The 18,397-nt window shown below is 34.0% G+C and overlaps 1 protein-coding gene and 1 long non-coding RNA gene across 5 annotated transcripts in view; one reads left to right on the top strand and one right to left on the bottom strand.

Annotated features, from left to right (window-relative positions):
* LOC147392635 (uncharacterized) overlaps positions 1–18,397 on the top strand; it is an 87,360-nt gene that overhangs the window by 15,330 nt on the left and 53,633 nt on the right. The window contains exons 1-4 of one of the 4 annotated variants that reach the window (XM_086455564.1): positions 10,144–10,567; positions 10,658–10,807; positions 10,896–11,042; positions 11,299–13,472. The exons of 2 other annotated variants lie outside the window; for them this stretch is intronic. In XM_086455564.1, coding sequence (XP_086311690.1) covers positions 10,180–10,567; positions 10,658–10,807; positions 10,896–11,042; positions 11,299–13,367 — 2,754 coding nt within the window. In that variant the 5' untranslated portion in view covers positions 10,144–10,179 and the 3' untranslated portion in view covers positions 13,368–13,472. Of the gene's footprint in view, positions 1–10,137; positions 10,568–10,657; positions 10,808–10,895; positions 11,043–11,298; positions 13,473–18,397 lie in introns of those variants that run through there. One more of the 4 variants, XM_086455566.1, reaches the window with a different exon arrangement.
* Positions 12,648–16,567, bottom strand: LOC147392638 (uncharacterized). Its single transcript, XR_015182033.1, has 2 exons — positions 15,943–16,567; positions 12,648–14,368 (listed from the first exon to the last, which is right to left on the bottom strand). It is a non-coding gene; the product is annotated as an uncharacterized LOC147392638 (long non-coding RNA).

An 18,397-nucleotide genomic window follows, 5' to 3' on the forward strand; every position in this document is an offset into this window, starting at 1 on the left:
CCAAAAATCAGCCCATTCCGAAATGTTTAGCCCCATGTTTACAAGTTGAAAAATCGTGGACCGTCCATTTTTTGTAAATCATTTTTGATGGGGTTAGAAGTTTTGGAATGAGCTGATTTTTGGTGAGGATGATCTCCTCACCATAGAGATCATCCTCACCAAAATCAGCCCATTCCAAAACTTCTAACCCATGTAGGACAAAACGCGTTTGTTAAAATGTGTGGTTAAACTTAGGGTGCCGAACGGGACCCTCTATATATATATATATATATAGAGAGAGAGAGAGAGAGAGAGAGAGAGAGAGAGATCATCCTCACAAAAAATCAGCCCATTCCAAACATTTTTGCCCATATAAAACAAAACACGTTGTAGCTTTATGTGTATACGGATCCTAATCCCCATATATATATATAGGGACGTTTCGACGGCCGTGTTGAAAATCGAATGAAAAACATATGATTATCATTCGTTGGATTTAAGGGAACCGACGGCTGAGAAAGCGTCCCTCGTCAATTCCAATCTATCGTTTATTTGTATAAAACTCCCTCATTTTTATTTTTATTTTATAACTAAACCCAAATCCAATGAAATAACTCTATTTCCCTTTCACTCGACTGATAACCCTTCGTCTCCTTCGAACCCGATCAATTGATAACCCCTCTCTTGTCTCTCTCAATCGATTGAAATCATAGGGACAAGAATATCACGCTCTTTCTCTCTCTCTCTCTCGATTGACAGATTCAAAAAGGAAGATCAACTCATCACTTAGTAGCTCCACAGGCACATCTTTATAAATGCATCTGAACGAGTATGTAAAGTATATTCTCACATATATATATATATATATATATATATATATATATATATATATATATATATATATATATATATATATAAACCAAATAGGTTGTATCCTTCACACTCCATTAAGAGTGACCACGATCTTGCGAGGAGTTGCATAATCACGGTGCTCACAGAGCCATCTTCCCTGAATAAATAAAAAAAAAGAAAAAACACCTGTTAGGAGGGGGCTATTTCTCATCCACAAAAATGTTGCCTCCTGCATCTCATACCCAATTACAAACTTGTTGCTTGGTGTAGTGCTAGTGCAAAAGGTAATCCAACCTCTTGATGGACCATTGCAAAAAACCCATACCAACTCAATCATCTAAACCCTTTAATCAAAAGCTAAATGTTGGGAAACCAGAGGAGCGAAAAAAAAAAAAAAACCAAGAAGAAGGTCTAGATGTGGGGTTGTCATTAAACAACGACTGTCCATATCGATGAATCACAAGGCCATGAGTATAAGAACCCACCCCCCTGCATATCCATGGTTCTTAAATAGAAGATAAAGGTATTTTCCCTGTGATTTTTGTCAAGAGAAGAGAGTTGGGTATTCCCTGTGATTTCAGTCGATCGAGAGAGAAGAGAGCGTTGGATTTTCAGTCGATTTTCTGTGGAGAGAAGCTCCGTTGGGTTTTCTATAGAGAGAAGAGAGAAAAGAGTTGAGTTTAGTTATAAAAAAAATAAAAATGAGGGAGTTTTATACAAATATATGATAGATTGAAGTTGACGAGGGACGCCTTCTCAGCCGTTGGTTCCCCTAAATCCAACGAATGATAATCATCTGTTTCTCATTCGATTTTCAACACGTCCGTCGAACCGTCCCCATATATATATATATATATATATATATATATATATATATATATATATAGAGAGAGAGAGAGAGAGAGAGAGAGAGAGAGAAAGAGAGAGAGAAAAGGGGTTTAGGGTTTTTTGATGTTTCTCTGGTTGGTTTCTTTATTTGTTAATTCTTATCTAAGATTTGTGTGTCTTGGTTATTGCTTCACGGCCTGTCAATGCAGACTTCATACGCTGTTAAGGCGGGTTTCGTTCAATTCTTTTAGCCGCTCAGATGTCCCCTCTCCCAATAAGATGTCTTATCTGGTTTATCTTGAGATTCTATTGCCACCTAAATTTTTGCTATAACGCCACACTAATTCATATGTATATTTTTGTGTGTGTGTGTGTAAAAGGGAGGGGGGGGGGGGGGGGTTTATAAGATATGATTTGGGGAGCACAGTCACGCTCAGTTGGGTCTTACCATCTCAACTAACCCTCATGGGCTAGAAGCTTTTAATTATTACATCAAAAGTTAGAGAAATTCTATTGTCACCCCAATTTGTATTTAAACCATGGAAGAATTATTATATATTTGGTGTGGCATTAGCACAAGTTAGTGTGGCAATAGAAGCTCTCTAAAAATAAAATAAAAAAGTTGATTATACCATCCATGATTTGATGAATTTCCTTTCTAACTTAGTAAGATTTAAAATCTTACTAAGAATCATTTGGCTAAAATGGATTATCATGTTGGCCATCCAACACCATAGCCCTCTAAATTTTATATAAAAAAATTCAAATTTAAGAAGAAGAAAAGAAGCTAGGCTTGATACAAGATTTTGAAAATGGATAACTATTGAATTGCCATAGAATTCCAAAATTTAAAATTAAAGTTGAAGTATTTTATCCTCTACAATCTTGTGGGATTGGATCATGTTTTTGAATACCATAAGGTGAGCTGAATGATTCTTAGTGAGACTAATCGTATTTTTCTTTTTTTTCAAACCGATGACTCATCCCTTGTTTCAAGGATTGTAAATTATAGATATTGCCACTTTGAAGTGTTGATCTCGGTCATTCGTGTCGAAAAAATGAGATCAATGTTGTAGCAAGGACAATCTCGACCATTTGACTGTCAATCTCAATGATTCACGTTTGAATGTCGAGATTGACAATTTATTATCTTTGAACCTGATTGCTATGAAAAGCCAATCTCGATGATTGGAACAAATGCTGATTGCAAGGATTTTAATTGTCAATCTAGACCATTTGAATTATCAATCTCATAGATTGACAGTGACATTAAAAAAGAAAAAGTCGACTAAATCGGACATTAACTTATCATTTTCAAGTAATTTTTCCACATATAAATGGCCTAAACTAGCTCAATAGCAGTATTTAAACCTTGCCTTTGCAGGCGTTAAAGCCTTTGCGTCACTCCAGGTACTAGGCCTTTGTTGGTTTGTGGAAGGTGGCAACACTTCTAGATAAATCTAGATTCCTTTGGCCTTTATTGGAAAAATATGATTCGGACAAGGCATTATCTGATTTGGACCTATTTCTGAAGAAGATGCCACACGACCCATAGGCCATAGGGCCGATTTTGATTTCGTTCCTTTATCGATCCGTGTAGTGGAATAGATGGGCCGGGCCAATCATTGTTCAAGCTATTCAACGGCCCCAAACACAATGAAGGTTTTATGAAGTTAATTTGTTGATTTATTGATTGAGTCGTGATAATCTGACTACCCCAGACTACCCCACATGGCATACTCAATCAACTACCTGACGTGACAAGTTTGGGAATCGTAGATCTGCACTCCTTGAAATACACAGTTTCCTCGAGATACACTTTTTATGGGGAAGTGCAGTTGGATATCCCGAGGAGCGTAGATCTACAGTTCCCAAACTTGTTGTGTCAGGATAGTCGATTGAGTTTGCCACATAAGGTAGTCAAATTATCATGATTCTTATTGATTATGGTTATGGGGTTATAATTTTTTTTTTATTATATATATGATATGTAAGATGTGTGGGATCTAATTTTTGAGTGGATTGCACATCCCAAGTACAATTTATGATGTGTTCTATAACTATAAAGGAGTGATGTTAGACACACTTAATTGAAAAAAAAAAATGTATTTTCGCCGTTGAATTAATTTTAAATTTGATAGTTCATAGTAGTCCATTTTTAAAGATTTGGATTAAGCCCAACAAACTTTTTTTGTGTTTTTGTTCCATGAAATTTAGGGGGCTGTGGTGGTGGATTGCCAATGTGATAATTCACGTGGGTCCAACGACTTTTAATAAGATTTCAAGTTAGTCAGACTAACCTTACTCACATAAGTAACTTTAATGAGGTGTTTAATTTCTAATTTTATATTTTGAACCAAGGTATTGGGACCCTTGTTAACAATTCGGAAAACACCAAAAATTCGATATGCAAAAAATTTGAGTTCTATTTGATTTTGGGTTGCAAAAATCTGGTCAAATTTTTGATAAATGAAAATATACAACATATGTTTTATACGTGTATTATCTATCTCATTTTAAAATTTTGAAAATATGATAGTGGTGTCAATAGTAATGGTGATGATAAAATTGAAGATGTTAAATGTGATGGTGAATGTGATGATATAATGGTGATGGTAATAATGATAGTTGTGATAATGAGGTCATTGAGATTATTGCTCTATTGGTTTATAAAAGAAGACCAAAGTTTAAGGATGAATCATCAGTTTGAAAATGTTAAGGGGCATATCATTATTTTTTTTTTTTTTAAATGAAAAGGACATCTACAATCTAAAAAAGTGGATTCCTCCAAAATTTTGAAGCATGGTTGCTTCCAAAGTCGAATTTATATTATACTTTACAACTTCCAAGTTTACACTCTATAACATACCACAAGTTACAATTACATGTAAAAATAATATGTTTTATTCTATTTCAACTTAAAATACATGAATTATTCAAAATAATTCAATAATCCGGAGAATAATACTTTCATTGAATAAAAATAAAAAAATGTGTGAATTTTTCACAAATTAAATGGGAGATTGCTAACAAGGACTGGGACCTCTTAAAGCACCCCACCAACCCTTGGGGGAAGTGCAATCCCTCACCAGGTCTCATCATACACCAAGTAATTTTTGGGATAAATCCTCGAAGGGAAAAGGTGGCCCCGAAAGAAGGATTCTAGCTCATGACCTCCCTTTCGCGAGGTGTGTTTATAGCCATCTCACCAACCTTTAGATGGTTATTAGTTGTTTAATTCATTGTGATATTTCCACATCATAAAAACTGATAAATCCCATTTGTGATTTTATTTAGGGACAATGATCGTAAAGACTTATTTTTTAAAAATATGTACCAAAAAGTCCCTTTTAAAAAAATATGAACTCTTTGATATCCAATTTATTAAACATTAGTCTAAAAATGATTTTTAAAGAAAAAATACCATAATTATCCTTTTAATGATTTTAAAAGTTTAAAGAAACATGTTTATTTGAGAATATTTGAGTTACTCCTACGTTTTATAATTAATGACATGCTCCTTAACTATGGTCATCTCTTATAGATCCATTAAAAAAAATTGTTTTTCTTACCAAAATTAGGAATCTTTAAATCACATAGATGATGATGATGGAGAGTATACAAAGATAAATTTATTTTCAACTTGATCCAAGGTTTCGAAAATGGAGATGAGTACACATTTGTCCAATACTTCACTTTTAAGCCCAAAATTCCCATGGAGTTGCCTTCCCTAGTAAGGTAACATAACTTCTATCCAAAATTGAACGATGGATAAATCTAAAACCCCACTATTCTAGCTAGACCCAATTACAAAAAAGTCTGTCATCCAAAGACCCAACATTGTTAACTCCTAAGAATCAAGAGAAATTGGTACAAAACTTAAAATTAAAACATATTTTGATAAACAATGTGAAGTTGAAATATATATATATATACATTGAAAATGAATAATTATATCTTAGAACAGTCTTTCTAATGAAACAAAATCAGATAAAAAAACTCTCAATCTCTATTGTATCCGACAGATAAGAATAATAAACTAAGAAAAAAGATACAGGGCAAAACAGAGAGAGAAGACAAGAAAGACACTAATCACTACTAAAAGAAAGAAAAGTTTAAGTTTCAGAGAATCCATCAGAGAAAGAGAGTGATAGAGTAAAAAATGAATGAGAGAATCTATTTACACACCACCTTTTACTTATAACACATCAATCCTTTTGAAATCTGAGTGGTGTGTTATATAAGTAAAATTGGCGTGGTAATGGAAGCTCTCTAAAAGAAAATTCGGTACGTCTCCTTCACTTTGGTTAACGAAAAGAGAGTTTCCATTAACGCACCAACTTTTACTTATAACACACCAACTTTATATATGGTACGGACCTATCATGTAACATGCTTACGGGTCACATTCCACTAGAAATCAGAGATCTAAGTGGGATTCACGCATTAAACCAATCCCATGCTAATTCCATAAATATTTTTCAACCTCAAACAAGTAGATAGCCTAGACCTTTCTAACAACAGATTGAGTTGACAGAACTAACATTTTTGTCAATCTTTTGTCCCCGATGATTGCTAAGTGAAAATAGTGCAGAACCTTGTCAAGAAAGGGTCGATTCACAAGGTTTCTTACATCTGACTTAAAATAATAAAGGAGTAAAGAAATTAAAACGCTTTCTTTTGTTGATATTTTCGACAAATCAAGAAGGAAAAAAAATGTCAACTAATAAAAACATCAATGTAAAGCTTAAAGCAATCGATTCCATCATGAACACGTGACCAAATTAGATTACCTCAATTTTATACTATTACCTCCCTAGATGTGATTATATATTGGAATAGAGGAAACATATATAAGATGTTGTAATTAGAACGTGTTCGATCCCTTGTGTGTCAATGCCAAATATCATCCTTCAACACAGGGTCGGCACAAGATTTAGGCTATTTAGGTGGTCGCCTAAGGCGCCGCAAAAATAGAGCCCCCCTCCCCCTCGCCTAAGGGAAGTTTTACACGTAGAAATAAAGACTTCAATTGAGGTGTTGAATTACATAAAAATATTAGATTCCTAAATACTGCATACATTGCCTATATAATTTTATTAACAATATTTGTAATAGTAGCTTCTGTCGAAAGAAGTTTTCCAAAATTGAAGTTAATTAAATCTTATTTATGATCAACTATGTCACAAGAAAGATTAAGTGGACTACCAATTTTATCTATTGAAAAACATATATCACTACAAATTTAATATAAAAACTTAATTAACACGTTTACTTCTCAAAAAGAATGAAAAGTAAATTTTAAATAATTTTTTATTATTTAAATAGAAAATTATTAATATTTATAGTAAAATAATAAATATAAAAAAGGCCTTACATTGAGGTTTCACCTTAGGCCTCAAATTGTATCGAGCCGGCTCTGCTCAAACATATATATGATATTCTAAGTGAAACATGTATATAGGTTATATTTTGTGAAATTAGATCAGGAACGTCAGAAGTTGGTTTGAACTATAGTCCTACGTGCAACAAGTTTAATCGAGGTCACCCAAAGAATTCATTACTTCATGAGATATTTGATTATGAATTGGAGACTAGAACTTTTATTAATTTTTCACCTTATTTAAAATAAGTAAAATGAGTTTAAAATATATTTTCCTCTTAGAAGACAAAGAAGGAGAATATATTTCTTAGTCAGTTTCTTGGAATTATTTTTTACTGTTTGGTAAATATATAATATCTAAAATTTAGATAAAATTAAATAAAATATTAAAACTTCATTGAAAAGGAAGTGGCTCTCATCAATCATCATCCTTGGGTAGTTGATTCTTGGCTCAAAATATGTATGGATAGATTGAAATGTACAAATTGGGAGATAATTCATACATATATAAAGCAACTCAATTGTTGATGCATAAACAAAGACAGAGCTTGAATATTCTTAACGTAGGGGCGACAAACTATACTTAGCTGAAGTTGAAGTTGAAGAACAAGAAGATGACTAATTTTAGGGAGAAAATACAAAGGTTTTTGGTTAGGGATTGAAGAAAAGTGTATTTACCCAACAAGAGAAACCTCTAGATTTCTTCGTAAAACTTAGATTTAAAAAAATCCAAAAAAATAAAATTTTGGGATTTGATCCATAATTTTATGAATGGATGGCTACCAAACTACTAAATTTAAATTTAAATTTTTTGATTTTTTTTTGAAAGTTCTTCAAATTGTGTACTCCTTGTGGCATCAAATCATTTTTTTTTTGGATGACACAAGGTGGTGGGTTCGGAACACTTTTTTTCTTTGATTGATCATCTTGGGTTGAAGGGACCCCTACCTAAAAACAGACAAAAAGAGAATAATTACAACATAAATCCTCAACCAATATTCTTACTAACTCTTGAGGAATATAACAAGACTCCTCTATTACAAAACAACCACTAGAATGACTTCCCAATCTAACCAAATGATCAACAGTCAGGCTCTTTTCTCTCCATTGGAATTTAAAAGCACAGGGAGCCAAAATGGTCGCAAGAAACTGAACACTTTTTGTAAGGAAATGTTTTTCTTTATGAAATATCACTTTGTCAAAATCAAATATTTTCAACTAAACAGCACTCTGGGCTCTCCTTAGTCCTCACAATTCACAAGGAAGGGCGGATTTACAATGGGGCACTTGACCCACAAATGTTTTAAAAATTACATTTTTCTCTTGATAATTTGATAGATTTTTTGTTTGCACACAAAAAGCTTTTGGCAGCTGTCCCCACCCCGTCAAGTTTTTTGGCTTATTATAAACCTCTCTACTTAGTAATTAAATATTTTGCAATTGCCCCCACCTCCCTCCATTGATGACATTGCCCCTTGACTTAGGTCTTCTCTAATAGACTAGTGAGAAATGACCTAAATGTCCTTTTTTCAATCTCTAAAAAAAAAAAATCTTGAATTTTCTCTTCAAAATCACTCATCTTCATTTTCTTTTATTGGGTTTGGTGATATAAAATCACCACATTCTTTGTTTTTTATGTGTTGATGGGCTTTTCCACTTATGTGGGGTAGTTTGAGTAATGTCTTTTCATTAGCTCATGGGAAACAAAAGAAGATCTGTAGATGTTTATTAGTGTCCATAAAAGGAATTTTCTTTAAAAAAGGGTTTTCTCTTTAGTAGAGAGTGTGAGAAAACATTGAGTCTCTATGTAGGTATTTTTCTTCTTTTGTAAAATCTGAATATTTAAGGTTCTTAAGGGTGATTTATACATTGTTGCGGTTTTGTGACAATAGGAGTGAGATCGATATCTTATTTGAATTTTTATTGGAGTTGGGTGTAGAGATTTGGTAGGTTTCACCGGAAAGTTGGAGGTAAGTATAAACCTCCATTCTAGTAATTTCCTTCTTGAGTAATGGATTTTTACTTGTCGACTTATCTATAAATGCATCCCTATTATGGGTGAACCACTTATATCTTGTATTGTGGTTGTTTTCATTTCTCTATTTTCTTTATTGTTTCTTGCATTTGCATTGCAACACATTATTGGGTTTGGTTGTTGGAATTGATTGACTTGTTGTTGGAAGGAATTAATTTCAATAATCGGGTTTTCGTGTGTGGTTTGGGTTATAGCCACAACATCCTTAACCTTACAAGAAAATAATGGCCGCCCTACTTTCAATTATGGGTTTGTTGGATATTTTGAGTAAAGTTGACTAGATTGATCAAGTTCCCCTAGTGTGAACACATAAAATATTCTCAACCTCTAGTAGTGAGCATGTCAGCGATAAATTTTAATTTATTGTGCTAAGATTTCTATCACGACAAGTTATCTCACTTTTTGACTTCGATAATTGAAGTGTGGGCGCAAGTGAGATGTAACACACCCTACATCCTACCCCACAAGTCATTTTTTTGCTCACAACTCCTCAATGCTTGCCACTTCAAGCATATAAAGGTAGTTTTGTAATTAACGAGGGTACTTTTGTAAATTAGAAATGCCATTCAATACACATGGATACATGTGATTGATGGATGCCAGATTTGAATGTGCAAAATTATTTGAGCAATTTTTTTCTACACCTACATGTCCTCATCATCTAATTATTAAAAAATATATATAAAAGGAAAGTTGGGTTTAGTTAGATTTTTAATTTAAATTTATTATATTTAATTAGGTTTAATTGGATTAGGCCTTCTTCTTTGATATTGTGTTTATGTGTACTATTGGTTCAATTTGAAGGTTTTGGGTGTTTAGGATGTTTAGAACAAGACGGCAATTTAGTCTTAGCATGTTCCTTCTCATGTCCAAATTTTCTATCGCAAGTTGACTGACTTTTTGAATTGTCATATATACACACCCTACACCTACATGTCCTCATCTAGGCATTTATTTTCTACCTACTAGTCCGTTGGAAGACTTTATTATACTTTTATTTTTGTCATCTAATTACTATAAATAAATAAAAAAATTTTATAAAAGGGATGCGGGTTTAGTTAGATTTTGAGTTTAAAATCAATCCAGCATTGTTTATTGTATCATGGAGAGTAGGATAAGGCCTTCTTATCTGATGTTGTGTTTGTGGGTAATATTATTGGTTAAGTTTGAAGGTTTAGGGTGTTTGGGATGCTTAGAACAAGAGAGAATTGCTCTATTACATATCAAATCTGCCTTCAATCACATAAAAAAATGGCCTTCTATTGCTTCCTGGGACCCTAAAGAGGAGACTAATTGTTGTCTGTGGGAGGGAGTTTTATGTAACAACATCAACATTAGTAGGCGAGTCATCAAACTTTCTCTTAATTTTATCAGGGATATTGAGTTTACAGGTTTTTGGTATATGAATGCCTCCTTGTTTCTACCCTTTGAGCAACTAAGGACACTTGATTTATGCAAAACTTGGATATCTGGTTGGGTTGAAAATGAAGGTAGGCCTCTCTCTCTCTCTCTGTCACACACACACACAAAAGGGGCTGATTTATATCTTCTCTCTCTCTCTCCTGTTTTTGTACTCTCAGGTTTTAATAAATTATCCAGACTCAACAAATTACAACACTTGGACTTGAGTGGGAACGGGTTTATGAGTCTAACATCTTTGGGTGAACTTTCATCTGTTAAGTCTCTCAATCTCAGTTATAATGGCTTAGAAGGACCAATTCCAATTGAAGGTAAGCATGTTTAGTCCTGAATCTTGAAGGAAATCTGCTTTAAGTTTTAATTTTAGTTCATTTTTTTTTTTAATCTTTCCTTTTGTAGAGTTCACTTCTTTGAAAAAATTGGAGGTGTTGGATCTAACGGGTAATAGATTCAATGGGAGTATTCCTTCATCCATTGGGACTTTGACTTCTCTCAAGGCCTTATCTTTGGAAGCAAATAAACTCAGTGGCTCCCTACCAATCCAAGGTAAATAATTTAAATTGTTTTCTCAGTTATCAAGTTTCATTACTAAATATTTTTTGTCTAAGAAAAATTGATAGTCCCTTTAACATTCTTCTTCTTCTTCTTCTTCTTCTTCTTCTTTTTTTTGTTATTACCAATAATGTAACATGAAAAAAAGAAATTTACTTTAAAGTTGCTCATTTAAATAAAGTTTTCATCACTTTAAAAGCAATTTTATAAGATAAGCATCACGTGCATCTCACTTCTTTCATTTCTCTAGGTTTGTGCAAATTGAAGAACCTTCAAGGGTTAGATCTCAGAGGAAATGGATTCGAGGGAAATCTTCCAACATGCCTCGGCAACTTGACATCTCTTCGTCGATTGAGTCTCTCTCATAATCAATTGGAAGGAAACATCCCTTCATCATTGTTTTGTGGTATCTCATCACTTGAGTTCATTAATCTTTCTTATAATCGATTTGAAGGAAACTTGACATCAAGTTGCCTTGGCAACTTGACATCTCTTCGTCTATTGGATCTCACTCATAATCAATTGGAAGGAAACATCCCTTCATCATTGTTTCATGGTCTCACATCACTCAAGTTCATTGATCTTTCTTATAATCGATTTGAAGGAAATTTGACATCAAGTTGCCTCGGCAACTTGACATCTCTTCGTCGATTGGGTCTCTCTCATAATCAATTGGAAGGAAACATCCCTTCATCATTGTTTCATGGTCTCAAATTACTTGAGTTCATTGATCTTTCTTATAATCGATTTGAGGGCCTATTGAAAATGAGCACATTTACTCCTGGTTTTTTGTCCACGCAGCACAACTTGAGAGGCATCGATCTGTCCAATAACAATTTGAAGGGAAAGCTCCCAACATGGATATTAGAGAATAACACAAGATTAGAATTCTTAATTCTCAAGAATAACTCCTTCATTGGCCCCTTTCATCTGCCATCGCAATCCAAAAACACTCACATGTATTTTTTCGACATCTCTATTAATCACATCCATGGAGAACTTCCCTCGAAAATCGGTTCAATTCTTCCAAATTTAAATTTCCTAAACATATCTGAAAATTATTTGAATGGTAGCATTCCTCGGTCTCTTGGTAACATGAGAATCCTGTTGTCATTAGACTTGTCCAAAAATATTTTATCAGGAGAGCTACCTGAATGGATTGGAAACCTTTCAAACCTGGAATATCTCATCTTGTCGAAAAATTATTTTAAAAGTCCTATACCAAACACTTTTTGCAAACTCAAGATACTTCAATTTCTTGATCTTTCTCAAAACAATCTTTATGGGACCATGCCTTCTTGTCTCAACTTAACAAATCTAATGTACATACATTTGCAAAAGAATGATTTTAGTGGACCGATACCAAAAGCTTTAGCCCGAAGTTCCTCCCTTGTGACATTAGATATGAGTGATAACAATTTGTCTGGCAACATTCCGAATAGGATCAATGCTTTTTCAAATATGAGAGTTCTTCTCTTGAAAAGAAATCGACTTCAAGGTCCCATTCCAAATCAATTGTGTCAACTACTCCACTTAAACCTTATGGATCTTTCTCACAATAATTTGTCTGGTTCAATACCTTCTTGCTTGAAAAATGTATCATTTGGTAAAGCATGGGGTATAGGTTATGATTTTATTCCAAACGACAGTAATTGGACTAAATCTTCATCCTCATTGACTGTGAGTGTCAAAGAACTAGAAGATGTGGAGTTTATGACAAAAAGAAGGTTTGAGTCTTACAAGGGTAACATTCTTTACTATATGTCTGGTTTGGACCTATCATGGAACAAACTTACAGGTCATATTCCATCGGAACTCGGTGATCTAAGTGGGATTCATGCGTTAAACCTATCAAACAATTGTTTGACAGGGCTGATTCCAACAACATTTTCCAACCTTAAGCAGATAGAGAGCCTAGATCTTTCTTACAACAGATTGAGTGGGACAATCCCTCCACAGTTGACAAGACTAACATTTTTGGCAGTTTTCACGGTAGCTCGTAACAATTTATCTGGTAAGATACCGGATATGAAGTATCAATTTGGGACTTTCGATGAAACATGTTATGAAGGCAACTCCCTTCTTTGTGGACCTCCATTACAAAAAAGTTGCACCGCTACTGAAACACCATCACTAATTCCAAGACCTTCAAATGAAGGAGAAAATGACACAAGCAATCTTAGGAGTTTCTACATAAGTTTTGCAGTGTCGTATTTTATTGGGTTATGGGGTTATGTTGCACTTCTCTACTTCAATTCTCGATGGCGAGAAATGGTGTTTGGTTATATAAATGCATTTGTAGATTCCTTTCAACACTAAAGGATCGTCAAATGTATCTAGATTTCTATTTAGGGGATTTTCTATGTGATATGTGTGAACTATTTAAATTGCAAATAATATTACCATCTTGGATGTGATTATGTATTTTCCCTTTTGTAGAGTTTACTTCTTTTAAAAAAATTGGAAGTGTTGGATTTAAATCAGATATTCACCAAGAAAGCAGAAAATATTCTCTCAAGCCAGATGTTGGACAAATCCTATGTTATTTTACCTTTCTATTCTTCGATTATGTACCTCTATTTTATTTGATGAAGGTGATTTTATGATAAATCGTTGCAATTATTACAATCGCAAATACATTGTCAGTCGAGACTATCGATTAGTATAAAAACTTTGCCATCTCCTAACATGAATCCTGAGTCCACGTGAATTGTATTAGTGAAAATGATGATATTTTGTGATATAAGCATGAATGTGTGAACAATAACAAAGCAAAAAAAACACTTGACCATTATCAAATCGGTAAGCCCACCCGTGCAGAACAAGACGAAGGGACACGGGAGCTTGATTGTATTTAGAGCATTTTATCTAAATTAAAGGAACAAAATTTAGATAAAATCCTCCTCAGGAAGGGTAAGTCAAGTGTTAAAACCCCACAAAGCAATGAATTCCTTGGGGCCATCCTCTAGGTTCGATTGACCCTTGACTCTTTCTGAGGAGGCGGTGCATGCGACCATGGGATTAATCTTACCCAAAGGGTGGGATACCCACAATAAAGAAAAAAAAATGGAAAAAAATTATTGGCAGATTAATGGGGAGGGATGAAAAAAAAAAGGGGAATTTTTAATTAATTGGAGTAAATCAAAGTAAACCCTTCCATGTATAGATAATTCTCAGACATGTCATTACTACAATCAAAGTAAACAAGATTTGAACCCTTTCTCTAGGGTTTGTGCATCCAAGTTCTTCCCAATGTTTATCCTTGGTTCATCTAGGCCCCATAACCGATCAGGGGAGCCTTGGAAAATGTCGTGAACTCCCTGCTCCATCAATAAAAAAAAACAAGGAATTGAAACACAATCAACAGAATGAACAATATCCATGAAATAAATTGAACGATGGAAATCAGATATTAATCAAATTACAAAAAGAAAAACCATGAAACTAAATTGTCATTTTTTGGTTGGTAAAAGACACAATAACAAGCTACAATCACGACCCTTAAGCATTATCAAACCTATCCTAAAGACCCCAAAAAAGGTACATTGCACTTCCTTAGCTAAACTACAATGGAAAAGCAAATGGTCTGTTGTCTCACCACTTGTTATGCACAAGCGGCACAGTAACAAACTACAATCTTTCTTCCCATACTTTAAATAGTCCACTTTCACAATATTATCCAAGAATGATCTCCATTATTTTATTTTTTATTTCTTAAAATGATGCCATCTTAGATGGTTCATAATAACCCAATACAAAGGAGGGAGACTGGTGAAGAGCTTCATAGAACAGTCAACTTGAGAACATTCCTGTCCTCAAGAAACTAACCCCAAACACCTTTGAAAGGTGGCATCTATACCCCAAACAAAACTCTAAAAGAATACTTGATGAATGACAAACAAAATGCTACTTAATTGCAAAGTAGAACACAATCAATTTGACTAGTCATAAGAGAAGAATACTCGGAATATAGTCATAGAAGAAGATAATGTTTTGGAAAGTAAGGGACCAACCGGGATGACGGATCTCTCATTCATACCCTCAACTGATAGGAGACCTTTCATACGATATATGTTATCACTACGCTCCAGCAACAATGTACCCAACCACATAGTGGCCTATAGTAGATATGGCAACGGTCAAAAGTAATATAGAATCAGTTTTTTTTTTTTTCTCAGTACTATAGAATCGGTTTTTTCTACTCCAGCATATGCAGTTATACACATTCCTTGGCTTCTAGAATATAAAGCAAATGTGCATAACAAATATAGATTAAGCTACACACAGTGAACAATACTACAATTTCTAGTTAAGAAGGTAAAAAGATTCTCCACAAAGCCAGTTTGGATTATTGGCTTGAAATAATAGTGTCATATACATGAAATATGATATTTCAGAGTAACAAAAGAGGTCTCACTAGCTGCAGTGATTCTGACTATCGTAACAAAGTTTGGATTCAGTAATTATTCAGCAGGAATTCAATTCCGATAAATTAGGGAAAGTTTCATATAAAAAAATGGGGAAATTTTTAGAAATATACAAATAACGTTTCTGGGTTTCTTCCCAAAACCCATCATCTTTGACCTTCCTAAAAATCCAATCCTTCTTGAGTAAAATAAATTTTGAGCCTGAAAGGGTAAAAATGTGACTATCTGTGAGGACATGAACTTAACAGAATCAAATATAACACAATACGAATCAAATAGTCGTAAATGATGCTTTAAGAAAATTTAAAAAATTTAGCTTTCATAATGTTAACATGACTTCAATCAACTAAACCCATTACTTGGTAGATCAATCCGATAAAAATACGAATCAAATGGTCATAAAATGGTGCTCTCCAAACATCTACGCCTTCCAAATTTCATGAAAATTAGGTCAAATATCAAATTACCTTTCCAGAACCCAAGAGCCCAGTAATAATTGTAGCTGGTATTCGATCATCTGGAGGGATTTTCTTCAAAACGTCGGAACTCTCGCTTTGGGTCGTCGCTGCTGCAGATGTAAATCTACGAACGCGGCTCTTCGATAATGAGGAATTCGAAACAAATTTTAACTCGATTGAAGATGTTCGAAGAGTACGAGAAGGAAGAGCTCTGTGTCTCCATAGAAGAGGAAGGGTTGAGGTCTGAAGTCTGAAGCCTTGGTGTGCTTTAGTAATCCTACGAAGGTCGTCCCTAAATCTAACGACATCGTAGCCATGGATGCTCTGCTCTGTGTGCGATAGAGAGAGAGATAGAAGGGGTTTAGGGTTTTTGATGTTTTTTTGGTTGGTTTCTTTACTGATTAATTCTTATCCAGAATTTGTGTCTTGGTTATTTGGTTCATGGCCTGTCTGTGCAGACTTCATACGCTGTTATGGCGGGTTTCGTTCAATTATTTTAGCTCAGGTGTCCCGTCTCCCCCAACGAGATGTCTTATCTGATTTACCTTGAAGGATTCTATTGTCACATCAACTTTTGCTAACGCCACACCAATTCATATACGTGTGGCAATAAAAGCTTTCTATGGCATAATTTGGGGAGCACACCCACTTGCGTCTTACCTTCGGGTAAGAAGTTTTCTTTATTATTACATTAAAAATTAGAGAGATTCTATTGTCACCCCAATTCATATATAAACCATAGAAGAATTATTTCATATTTGGTGTGGCATTAGCACAAGCTGGTGTGGTAATAGAAGCTCTCTAAAAATAAAATAAAAAGGTTAATTATACCATCCATGATTTGATGAATTTCCCTACCAACTTACTAAGATTTTAAAGCTTACTAAGAATCATCTTACTAAATGGATAACTACTGAATTTTCATATCACTCCAAAATTTAAAATTAAAGTTGAAGAATTTTATCCTCTACAATTTGTGGGATTAGATCATATTTTTGGATACCACAAGGTGAGCCGAATGATACTTAATACGAGTTGAAATCTTACTAAGTTAGTAAGAATAGTCGGATTTTTTTATTTTTTTATTTTTTGTTTCAAACCAATGATTTATCCCTTGTTTCAAGGATTGTAAATTGTAGATAGATCTCGATTATTTTTGTTGAAACAATGGGATCAATGTTGTTTCAACAAGGATAATCTCAACCATTTGACTGCCGATCTCAATGATTCTCGTTTGAATGTCGAGATTGACAATTTATTATCTTTGAACCTGATTGCTATAAAAGGCCAATCTCGATGATTGAAACAAATGCTGATCGCAAGGATTTTAATTGTCCATTAAGACCATTTGAATTATCAATCTCATGGATTGGAAGTGACATTAAAAAGAAAAAGTCTGCTAAATCGGCCATTAACTTATCACAGGAAGTAAGGGACGTATTTAAGTAATTTTTCCACATATAAATGGCCTGAACTGGCTCAATAGCAGTATTTAAACCTTGCCTTTGCAGGCGTTAAAGTCTGCTGCGTCACTCCAGGGTACTAGGCCTTTATTGGTGTGTGAAAGGTGGCAACACTCCCAGATAAATCTAGATTCCTCCCCAAATATCTCTCATTGGCCTTCATCGAAAAATATGATTAGGACAAGGCAGTATGACCAATTTCTGAAGGAGATGCCACACGACCCATGGGCCATAGGCCGATTTTGATTTGGTTGCTTTATCAATCCGTGTCGTGGAATAGATGGGCCGGGCCAATCATAGTTCAAGCTATACAACGGCCCCAAAACAATGAGAGTTTTATGAAGTTAATTTGTTGGTGTTTATTGATTGAGTTGTGATAATCTGACTACTCCACGTGGCATACTCAATTAACTACCTGACGTGACAAGTTCAGGAATCGTAGATCTGCAGTCCTCAAGATACACTTTTTTGTTGGTGTTTATTGATTGGTTCCCGAACTTGTCGTGTTAGGGTAGTCGATTGAGTTTGCCACATGGGGTAGTCAGATTATCATGACTCTTATTGATTCTGGTTATGGGGTTATAAATTTATTTTATTTTAAATACACTTAAATTAAATAAATAAAAAAAGTTATTTTCCAACAAATTTTTTTTTGTTTTTGTTCCATAAAATTTTGGGGGTTGTGGCAGTGGATTGCCAATGTGATAATTCATGTGGGCCCAACGACTTTTAATAAGATTTTGAATTAGTCAAACTAACCTTACTCAAATAAGTAATTTTGAGTTTAATTCATGTGTTTAATTTTTTGTTTTTTATTTTGAACCAAGGTATTGGGACCCTTGTTAGCAATTCGAAATAAGCCAAAAATTCGATATGCAAAAAATTTGATTTTGAGTTGCAAAAATCTAGTCAAAATTTTGATAAATGGAAATATGCGACATATGTTTTATACATGTATTATCTATCTCATTTTAAAATTTTGAAAATATTATATAGGTGTT

The sequence above is a fragment of the Akebia trifoliata genome, chromosome 10, assembly GCF_017979445.1.
Source record: "Akebia trifoliata isolate Shusen 1 chromosome 10, ASM1797944v1, whole genome shotgun sequence".
In the NCBI taxonomy this organism is placed as follows: domain Eukaryota; kingdom Viridiplantae; phylum Streptophyta; class Magnoliopsida; order Ranunculales; family Lardizabalaceae; genus Akebia; species Akebia trifoliata.